The 11541-nt window shown below is 35.7% G+C and overlaps 1 protein-coding gene across 9 annotated transcripts; it reads left to right on the forward strand.

Moving 5' to 3' along the window:
• The first annotated feature begins 525 nt into the window (after positions 1-525).
• On the forward strand, positions 526-10706 carry LOC133707509 (pentatricopeptide repeat-containing protein At1g74850, chloroplastic-like). 9 transcript variants are annotated; one of them, XR_009845143.1, is made up of 5 exons: positions 526-753; positions 998-1707; positions 3472-3565; positions 6166-6273; positions 7599-7896. XR_009845143.1 is itself a non-coding variant. In XM_062133086.1 (4 exons), the coding sequence occupies exons 2-4, from the start codon at positions 1226-1228 to the stop codon at positions 6166-6168; spliced, it is 579 nt and encodes a 192-aa protein (XP_061989070.1). In that variant the 5' UTR covers positions 526-753; positions 998-1225; the 3' UTR covers positions 6169-7896. The 9 variants fall into 9 exon arrangements, 6 of the variants coding, with proteins under 6 accessions (XP_061989070.1, XP_061989065.1, XP_061989066.1 ...); XR_009845145.1 differs by lacking the exon at positions 3472-3565; XM_062133086.1 differs by having other exon boundaries at positions 6166-7896.
• The last annotated feature ends 835 nt before the right edge of the window (positions 10707-11541 follow it).

Raw genomic sequence — 11541 nt, forward strand, 5'->3', positions numbered from 1 at the left:
TCGAACTATGTTTCTACAGCACTTGAGCTTCATCTCATGGATTCATTATGTTTGATTAGTCTAGGTTTGTCTTAGGTTTTTCATTCATGACTCTTTCTGTCGTTTCCCGGAGTCCGGGTGAGTCATCTCTTGTAATGTTTCCTACTTTACTTCAATGGACTGACACCCGCGTTCAAAAAAAAAAAAAAAACAAGAAAAATAATAGCACGTATAGGTTTAGAGACCTACATATATTTATTATATGAAGATACTATTCATTTAAATTTCCTTGAATCAATAGCAGTCAATTTCTTCATTTACTAGAAATAACTAATTCATATTCTTTATTCACTTCTCAACTCTATTGAGACAATAAGAAAATATTATTCCATTTTCTCATGGTCTCATGATCTTTCTTATTTGAGAAAGATATATTTTATCAATAATTACTTATTACTAAACAATCATATAATATGCTAGTAAGATTATTTATTTCTAAAATGTGTCGGGTGTTTCATTTGGGCTACCCCCGGGAGGGTTGGGGGATGCTTTCTAGGAGCAAATCCCTAGACCAAAAATTCTATAGACATCAACAATTACAGAAACAAGAGGGGACAAAGTGGCAAAATTCCAAGGACTAGAATAGCCATTTAACACAAACACAAGGACCAATAATTACAACGGTAGAACCGAAGCAATTTGAACTCCCCCACTTCTCTTGCTTGGTGCACTGTTCGTCTCCTGCAGAGCAGTCGTTGAAAATCATCATCATCGGTGAGTGAGCTTCTCTTCTTCTTCTTCTTCTTCTTTATCCCTATCATATGTTGTCTTCTTTATCCCTAACATATGTTACTGATCACAACCCTTAAACAGTAGCTACTGCTTAAATTTGTGTTAAATAGAAAACCCAACTTCATTTTACTCCATTGTAGTCAAGTTATGATTTTTATGGTCTCTTGTTGGTTCTAAAATACAAAACCCAAGTTTCACTGACTTGGGTTGCTTTCCTTTTCTTCAGCCAAGCTCTGATTTTTTGTTGTCTCGAATTTAATTTCTGCTTCGACTGAACTAGAGAGGAGAATTAAATCAATGGCTGACACACCTAATTCTAGTGATGAAGACCTCAAGAAACATTTGATGAAGCTAGGTTTAGGAGGATGTGACCAAAGACTCTGAGGATAAGGAATTGAGAAAAATATTTGATTGGATTGTGGACCACGATGCCCTTAATGCAAATGCGATTCATATGTTCAGTTCTCTGGCAGATTGCGGCTTCCGTGATGAAGCGAGAGAGCTCTTTAAGCCTCACTCTGAGCAGACCACACTGCCGGAAGTGGCTGTCTTCACCATGGTGATTATGGCCTACGCCGCCAATGGCAAGACCAAGGATGCTCACAAGGTCTACCAGCAGATGATAGCCTCTGGTGTCACCCCCACCCCCACCGCCTACACTTACACTTTAATCATCAGCGGAATGGCAAAAGACTTTTCGGATTCTAATTTCGTCGGGTATGCCAAGAAGTATTTCCTTGAAATGTTGGATAGGGGGATGAAGCCCCAATATCAACCCTACATGTATGTTATGGATGCCATTGCCTACCGAGAGCCAGTGGAGGAGGCGGCCAAGAAGTTCCTTGAGCAGATAAAAGCTAAGGGGTTCATCCCTGTCATCGATGATTTTCAATACAAAGAAAACCACCTCACAGAAGCATTGCAGGCAATGAAAACGTATGCTGATATTGGGTGATGTCCTCTCTGTTTGTTAATGTTGATATTGAAGTAGTCTATAGTCTGTGGTGATTATCCTTTAGTTTCTGTTTCCTTTTTCATGGTCTTGTGCATTCATTCCTTTTTTCTTTTCTTTTTTGGTAAAATTTTTAGCCACCTGAAATTATCTTCTTTTGAATGGTTGTGCATGAAGGAGAAGCTGCTCCTTTGGTATATCCAAAAGGACAGACCTGAAATTGTTGCTATGCTAGATTTACAGTTCAGAGATAATAATTAAGGAAATGGATAGATTGAGGGAACAAAATTCAACTGTAAACTTTGGATTTAGTTCAAGAACTTCTGTCATTTTGAATTGTCTGCGGTTTGTATTTTTAATTCTTAGTGAATTCTTCTCTTACGTTGAACGAAGGACCTCTTGATCACAATCTCTGCAATTAATTTAGGGTTAATTGCAAGACTTCATTTAGTTGTTGTAACCTCTGTTTGAGTAGAATGGAATAGCAATCAATCCATATGGTTGAAGTAAAGGTGTTTATTCAAGTCTTATAAGTGGTCTTACGTTGAACGAAGGACCTCTTGATCACAATCTCTGCAATTAATTTAGGGTTAATTGCAAGACTTCATTTAGTTGTTGTAACCTCTGTTTGAGTAGAATGGAATAGCAATCGATCCATATGGTTGAAGTAAAGGTGTTTATTCAAGTCTTATAAGTGGTCTTTGAAGTGAATTGTTCTACAAATCGTGTTTTTCTATTCCTTGAATTTAGAAAAAAAAAAAATGCCATGCTTCTGGTGCATATGAGGAAAAATCATTTGTTTTTTTTTTGCTTTTTACTCTTATCTGGACCATTTGGGAATATATGTAGATTTTGCAATTTCTGTTTAGTGACATCGTATTCTCTTGTTATTAGATTATCAGTCAATAGGAAATGTAGCTTCATCTAGTTTCGAGTTATGCCTGTCAAATGTGATTATTAGCATAAACATTTCCTTCATCCATGGTACTAGAGCACAGTTTATCTGTAATAACCTATTGCTATCTGATTGAATTCAAAGTACCCATTGTTTATTTGCAGAATGTGCTATTCAAAATGTTGCAAGAAGATTTTGTTCTTGAGTTATTCAATTAGATGCTCTCTCTCTCTCTCTCTCTCTCTCTCTCTCTCTCTCTTATCTATATCAATTTTTCTTATAGTTGAATTTTGGGTGTGATTGATTGGGTTTTGAATTTCGGTGCATACAATTTTGGGTGGTGCGTATGATTCTGGCTTTGGTTTGGCATTTGAATTTGGTTTTGTGGGTGATCTCCTGGATTATTGCCTCTGTGAACTGGGAGGGAAAATGGTAGCAGATGGGATCTTTGTTAGTTCGAGCCCTTTTCCATTTTATCTTTTGTTTTGTTTGTGTTCTCTCACTCGAAATCAAACTCATATTGCAAGTGTCATAGGATGAATTTGGCTTCTCTGTCCCTTAGTTATCTGCATTTTCTTGCATTAAGAGATCCTCACCCCCTTTATTAATTTGCAGTAGTGAATCACAACTATTCTCTTTGGTTTGAACTCTGTGTTTATGGAACAGAAAAACAAGAACTAGGAATGTATAGATGCTTAACATACACCAATGCGTAATATGCAAAAAAATGAGTACTGGCCAATTAAGAGTGATGACTTCTTTCTATGAGTTCAACTATTTGAAATCCAGTCACTTACAGTACTCCATTCTGTTTCTTGAATTTGCTGACCTATAGTTTATATGCATTTATCAGATATGCTAGCAAATTGAATGCTTACTGGACTGGATATTTTACAAGCAGACCAGCCCTCAAACACTATGTTAGAATGATGAGCATCTACTATATGGTATACTGTTTTGAATATTTTAGTTTGTGTTGGTAATAATCATGTTTAATGCTTTTAGAGAAACATTTGCAAGACTTTTATGGTAATTTTTGCTTCAATGTATGAACTGGCAGCAAGGCAATTGGAATTTTTTTAAGGGAATAAGTAAATTCAGGGCCTAACCCAGATTCTCTAGCTGATGCTTTATCAATTGCATGCTCCACATCATGATGCAGTTACATATTCCTTTTTTGATTAGTGAGCATATTGGAAACATAGTGCAGAGGTATGAAAGTCTGAAGAATATATATTGATCAATGAGAGTAAAGCTATGTTGTTAGAGAAAATACTTTTCATTGTTTTGTAACAAATACATGAAAACTTAGTACATCACTGAAAATACAAAAAGGTATATCTATTAGTGAATTTAATTTTGTTTGATTGTTGTTGGCTTTGTTAGTGAATTCTCTGCTGTTCGAAGGATTTGGTGGAATTTTTATCCTCTGTTCTGTACTTTTGTACATCCTCTTGCTTATTAATAAATTTCAGTTCCCATAAATTAAAAAAAAAATTTCCAGCATAGGACACAAAACTAGGAGCCTCCAGGTGGTCGAGTTGGGAAGAGCTTAGTAATAATAATAATAATAATAATAACAAATCTGGATACTTCTTATTTAAAAAAAATGTGCACACCGCATCTCTTATTATTATTACTAGCCTTTCTGGATACTTATTATTAGTAGCCTTTCTGCACGCCGCATTTCTTGTGCGCGTGCAGAAAGGCTAGTAATAATAATAAAAAATCTGGATACTTTTTATTAAAAAAAAGGGTCGAGTCTTGCTCTCCTGGCTCACCTGAAGTCCGGCCAGAGCCTGTACTAGAATAGGGTGAGCGTTTACTTGCAAGCAACACTTGAATGCCATGTATATACCTGACGTCATGATCATCTTAACAAGGTACCTTTGCTTGAAGATGCCAAATCAGTAGGGGACTTGGTTCGTTTCTCTATCATTTTGAATGGGACATTGGGGTAGCATAATGCTGAGACTGAATTAGATAATTATGTAGGACCGGTTTTCAATACCAGATGATGTCCTCTCTGTTTGTTAATGTTGATATTGAAGTAGTCTGTGGTGATTATCCTTTAGTTTATGTTTCCTTTTTCGTGGTCTTGTGCGTTCACTTTTAGCCACCTGAAATTTGCAGCTTTTGAAGGGTTGTGCATGGAGGAGAAGCTGCTTTTTTGCTATATCCAAAAGACACACCTTAAATTGTTGTTATGCTAAATTTACGGTTCAGAGATAATTATTAAGGAAATGGATAGTTTGAGGGAACAAAATTGAACTCGAAACCTTGGATTTAGTTCAAGAACTTCTGTCATTTTGAATTGTCTGCGGTTTTGTATTTTTAATTCTTAATGCATTCTTCTCTTATGTTGAATGAAGGACCTCTTGATCACAATCTATGCAACTAATTTTGGGTTAATCGCAAGACTTCATTTAGTTGTTGTAACCTCTGTTTGAGTAGAATGGAATGGCAATCCATGTGGTTGAAGTAAAGGCGTTTATTCAAGTTATAAGTGGTCTTTGAAGTGAATTGTTCTACAAATTGTGTTTTTCTATTCCTTGAATTTAGGAAAAAAAAAAATACCCTGCTTCTGGTGCATATGAGGAACAATCATTTGTTGTTGTTGTTGTTGGTTTTTTTTTTTTTTTTTTTTTTTTTTTTTTTTAACTCTTATCTGACCATTTGGGAATATATGTAGATTTTGCACTTTCGCTTTAGTGACATGGTATTCTCTTGTTATTAGATTATCAGTCAATAGGAAATGTACCTTCGTCTAGTTTCGAGTTATGCCTATCAAATTTGATTATTGGCATAAACATTTCCTTCATCCGTGGTACTAGGGCAATGTTTATCAGTATTAACCTATCGCTATCTGATTGAATTCAAAGTACCCATGGTTTATCTGCAGAATGTGCAAGTGTTCAAAATGTTGCAAGAAGATTTTGTTCTTGAGTAATTCAATTAGATGCTAGCTCTCTCTCTGTCTCTGCTGTATAGTGTATACATCTAGCTGATGCATACTTATTTATATGAATTTTTCTTATAGTTGATTGATTTTGAGAATGGTTGTTTTTTTCCCCTCTACTTAGTGCAGGTAGATTGGGAAAAGTATATACAACAATATATTCAGAACACATGAAGTCAAATGGGAGATTTTTGACTTAAAGAAAGTGTATAGTTGTAAATGATAGAGTACTAGGTTTATGAAATGAGAATCATAATTCTTTGTAGCTTCATCATGTGAACATCATGAAGTAGTACCATCTCGTTGATCTTGCTGGAGTAGTAACTGCTAATGTCTCCTTAAAACTTTTGCAAGTCTGCTCTTTTCCATTAACACCCCTTCACTTACCTACCCTTTCTCCTAATCTCTCACTCTTTTTCCTTTTTGTGCAGAACAGAGTTTGTTTCTTGGCTAATTAGTTTGGAATATTATGTATTTCGGGAATCAATGATCCAGATAATTAGTTGTGTTTGTTTTCACATAAGGAATGCATTTGGGATTCAGTTCAGATTTCACATATTATAACAAATTTCACTTTACTTGTACCAGTGAACTGTTCTACTAATGGTGTCTCCATGTCTCCACTTCACTTTGACATGAGAAAGAAAATTTTTCTGTTTCTGGCTTTCTGCCTCCTTTGTATGCACTCTGTATAAGGTAACATTCATTTATTCTGTTTTTCTCTCATTTGACCCTTTGGGAATATCTGTAAGTCTTGCACATATCTTCTATTGACTAATAATCTCTTAATATTAGATGTTCAATAAATAATAGTTTCAGTAATGATTATAAAATTAGATTACAAGAAAATACACATTTCCTTAATCCTCTTATGAACTCAAAATTATTTCCGTCGGCTTTACTTCATATTAATATCCTAGTTTAAATCACTATGCACTTTCTAGGATTTTGATGCCTTCTGGATTTGGGAATGTGCTGATAAAGCGAAGTTTACAAACAATTACATATGATTGTCTGGTTTTAATGTTATCCATCTATTGTTTGTTAAGTGTAGTGATGTTAGTTTTTTATCTTTGTTGTATATATGTAGCTGATTACTGCAGTCTAGTTGTCATTAATTTTGAATTTGTTTACAGTTAACTGTTCTGGGAAACAGCCACTAATGACATTAGATTCAATGCCATCAAGGTTAGATAGAGTTTAGGCTAGTTTTTCTTAATGCCATTAATAGGCAGAAGTTATTGAACTTTGTCATAGCGTTCTCTTTCCTCTACCAATACAAGTCAATTAGGGAATACTTTTGTCTGTGTGTAGAATAAATGTGATATGTGGCCCACTGCTATTATCTGTAGTCAAGCATAGTCACTAAGAGAGTAAGAGGTATATGCATTAGGCTCTATACAGTCACTAAGAGGTATATGTATTAGGCTTCATACCTCGAGACATCAAACTGTCAAATTTTTGGCATATTTATCAGCTTTCTTTGTAATTGTCAATATTAATGGAGCTTTCAAACTGCCAATACTTGACCAAGACCCCGGACTTCAGTCGGGTCCCCAAATCTTGAGAGACTTCCCAATTCCATTAGAATAAAATCATCTGTTCAGGGATATTGGATAGGATTGGCTCTGTAATAAAATTTTATCTGTAGCAATTGGAGGTCTCAAATACCTGGTTTTATTGACTCTGATAGGTTATGGAAAGTAGTCTAGAGATACTTCGCCATTGCATCAGCATCATATTATCTGTGTAAGGAAATTGGATACAATTGGTTATTCTTATGTTCTAGGTTTTTACTCCCAGTTGCAACTCTTCAGATCTGGTCTTTGGCCTCAAAATGTTTCCAATTTTCCTCACACTAATTAACCATCTTTCCACCAATCTACTATGTGGCCTTATGTATTTATTTCCTGTTGGCTTTGTTTGAATGTAGATGGCAGGGCAAAGACTTGTCGGGTATTGGTTTAATTAGTAGTAAAGGGGTGTGATCAGTTATCACATCTTCTATTGTTCCTTGTCAGGTTTTGGTGTGGGCTTTGGGATGTGTGCCATGGCCTCAGACTGGTCTCTGATCTTGGTTACAGAGCTGTGAGGTGGAATCTTCGTTTCTGTTCCTCCAACTCACTCGGAAGACTTGCATCCTCTCTAAAGTCTCATATACAGTTGCAAAGAGTTGTTGGGAAGGAGTTGAACTGCCCCCAGAAATTTGAGCCTCTCTTAAATCTTTGTTGCCAACTCTCTTGCATTCCTTTTTATTTGACCCTTTTGGGATGCACTACTGCACTGCACCAGCAAGAAAACACTATGCCAAAGATGTCATGGGCACACACGTACCTTAGTAATGGCTATACAAAGCTTCCACTAGCAATTAGAAATCTAACAAAGGACTGATTTGTCCGACTAAACCTGAGTACTTACAAAATGGAGTCCCTTGTAGAAGAATTTTGATCGTAATTTTTCAGTGCAGATTTGTTTAACTTACTGGCTTTAGTGCACCCTTCATTTAGTTGGAAGCAAACCTTGCATCCAGTGGTGTTAAAGATAATCTTGTAAAGGTCAGGAAGTTATATAAATCTGCACTGAAAATTTACGACCAAGATTCTGTTGCAACATTACCATCTTATATGAATCGGCACTGGGTTAGCTTTCTTCTGAATAATATATCGTAACTGTTTTCTATTCATTTAAAATTTGTTTAAACATGAGTTTTTTGTAATCGTCTGTGCTTTAGACATGGTTGTGTCAAGGCGTGTGCCACTTTTTTCCTCGATCTCATACCACTGTCATTGTGCTACTTTTCTCTATACTGCTACTGTTTTAATGCTACTTTAAGTAATACCACTTTCATTCTTTTGCCACTATAATAACAAGACTTTGATGCGTATGAAAGTTATTTTCCTCTCTTTTCCCAATAAGTCGACGGCACTCCCTATTCTTTCTTAAAGCTTTATAAGCTTTTTTTATTTATTATGACATGTTTTATCCTGTAATTTACTAAGGAATTAATCACACTCCAAATTTTTTTATAGCTACATGTAAAATGGCATTCAACTTTCACATCACATATGTAAGATCATTACCTAAAGTAGTTACAAGCATATAGTTCTAGTTGCATATGATGGCAAATGAGTTTTTTGTTTTGCTTATTTCCATTCAACTTCTAAGTGCTGGGAATGGAAAGTAGCTTTAAATAGTCCAGCCTTGCCCATTATATACATACATATAACACATAAATGGCTTTAGACCAAAAATGAAAGAAGATTTTGTAACCAAAAAAATAAGTTGAATAAAGATAAAATAGAAAAAAGTCTTGTTTTGGAAATAAAAATTGAATACTGCAAAGGAATTCGTAAATGACACCTATTTTGGTGGAAATTGAAGTGAAGAATTTAAATAACGAATTCCTTCGTTTTTTTTCCACATAGAAATTTAAAATTTCCAATCTGATAATGCCAAACGAGGGAATTGGCTTTTAGGAATTATGAAATCCTCACTTTCAATTAAATTCCATCATTTTTTCCCTCATCAAAATGGGAGTATTTCCCGTCCTTAGTGTACTGTTCTCTCTTCCACAGAAGAATACAGAGTATAGTCCTACAGATCTACCGCCGCAGATCATGATAGAAGGTGAGTGAGCTTTCTTCCATTATCTTCATCATCTTCTTTTTGGAAACCCAAGCACTGGTTCTTACACTAGTTCCTAGTTAAGTTAATTTATCAAAAGGAAAAGAACCTTAATGCAGAACTGGAATTGGCACCACTTACTGATCTAGGAATTCATGATGTGGTTACTTAATTGACTAGGAAAACCAATTTTCTTGTCAACACTGAAGAGAAGCTAGGTGAACATGATTTAGGAAGTAAGCCAGGCCTTTAGGACATAGTTTAGGACTGAGTTTCCTTTTTGCATGCTTATAAATACACTAGGTCCTTGCTCTATCGAGACCAAACAGTACATTATGAGATTGCCTACATAATCTACAGTGATTGATCAGAGAAGAAGGCTTAGAGGCTTAATGAAGAACTAAGAGGACATCACTAGGGTAGTACTTTATATTGAATGCTGTTTGTTGAGTGATGCTAGCTGTTCTTGATTATGAGCATGATTATACAGGTATATATACATGTTTTAATATAGAAAACCCGATCTCCAGTCCATTGATTTAAGCTCCTATGTTTGTTGTTTCAAATTTAATTTCTTCTACAACTAAACTACAAGGAATAATCAATTAATGGCAGACAATAGTTCTCACAATTCTTATGCTGATGACCTCAAGAAACATGTGATGAAGGACTTCCAGGATGCGACCAAAAGCTGAGGACAAGGACTTGAAAGAACAATTTGACATGATTCGGACTACGATTCCATTAACAAATATTTGATTAAGATATTCAAATCTTTAGCAGATTCCTACCTTGATGATGCCTAACAGCTCCTTAAGGCTCTCTCTCTGAGGTAGCCAAACTCCCTGACATGGCCGTCTACACCATTGTCAATGGGGACTACTTTGCTGCCCACAAGACCAAGGCTGCTCTTAATGCCTTTCAGCACATGATAGCCACTGGAGTCGCCCCCACCTCCTGCACCTACACTATAATCTTCACAGCTCTTGCATTACACCTCTCTGATGTCCATTTTGTTGGGTATGCCAACAAGTCATTTATGGAAATCTTGGTTGCTCTATCTCACAGAAACAATGGACTCGATGTAGATGTATGATGATTTCGAGAAGCATAACTGACAATAATTTGCAAAACGTCTTCTGCAAGTGGAGCTCCCACCCCAACACCCCAACCTCCTCTCCAAAGAGTCAAGGAAGATGTACATGTTTTTGCTGGAGGATGGCAATGTAGAGCTAGCCAAGGAGCATACTTCCCATGGTCCTTTGATGGAAGGTTTAAAGGGCACAGCTGTAAAAAGAAGGGTCCTGAACATTGTATTTCCAAGTTGAAAGGCTGATGCTTTGCTTCGTCGAGGTTATGCCAGCAGCTTTAGGAATATATGGGGTAGCTGTGAGATAGGAAATTATGTAGGATAGGTTTTTCAATTGTTGGATTTGGTGCTGTACTAATCTTTTGTGAAATTGACATTGGAGAAGTGTGAATGCTAAAATTGAGGTAGAAAATCATGTAGGATTGAGTTTCAATGTTGATTTTGCACTGTTCTATCTGTTTGTTAATTTTGAAATTGAAGTAGTCTGTGGTGCTAATTTCTTCAGTTTCTGTTTCTTTTATTCTGGTGTTCTGCATTCATTTTCTTAAAACTTTTTAGCCATATGATATTATCAGCTTTTGAAGGGTTGGGCATGAAGAGATGCTTCTCCCTTGGTATCTCCAAAAGGACAAACAACCTGTAATTGTTGTCATGCTAGATTTACATTTCCGAAATTGAAAAAAAAAAAACAAAAAAAACATTGAGGGAACAAAAGCAAACTTGAAAGTCCGGAGTTTTTTTTTTTTGGGCCAAAAAGAAAGTCCGGAGTCTAGTACAAGGAATTCCTGAGGTTTTGAAGTGTCTGCAGTTTGTATTTTTAATTATTTATGAATTTCAGCTGCCAAAAAAAATTTATTTGTGCATTCAGCATCATCATCAGTGAATGTAATTCAAAATTCTACTAAATTTGTACTTACTAGAGCAACAACTTCAGTATATAAGGAACTCTTCTTGAACAGCAAAAGTGCCATCAAATCGATACCAATTCACATAACAATAAAAGAATATTATTTACTTAAGTAATAGTGGTAATAACAATTTGAAAAGATTTAACATCTACAACAATCCTAGACTTGCATATGCACAGAGCAAATTCAACTAGTGACAGGAACAAATTAGCAGCTATCATGATTTGATCTAATATGCTTCATCAATTGAGCATGGTTCCTTCATCACCAACCAAATAATAGACCATCATTGGCTCCGAGGTCAGCTAGTATCTGAGACAAAGATGGCCACTGGTATACTGT

The sequence above is a fragment of the Rosa rugosa genome, chromosome 4 (assembly GCF_958449725.1).
Source record: "Rosa rugosa chromosome 4, drRosRugo1.1, whole genome shotgun sequence".
Lineage (NCBI taxonomy): Eukaryota > Viridiplantae > Streptophyta > Magnoliopsida > Rosales > Rosaceae > Rosa > Rosa rugosa.

Bases quoted from the DNA above. Each gene is read 5' to 3' on its own strand.
- LOC133707509 (XM_062133081.1), top strand. From the start codon at position 1,226: ATGTTCAGTTCTCTGGCAGATTGCGGCTTCCGTGATGAAGCGAGAGAG. The intron at 1,708-7,598 runs GTATGCTGATAT...GTTCCTTGTCAG, and splicing joins GCATTGCAGGCAATGAAAAC to GTTTTGGTGTGGGCTTTGGG.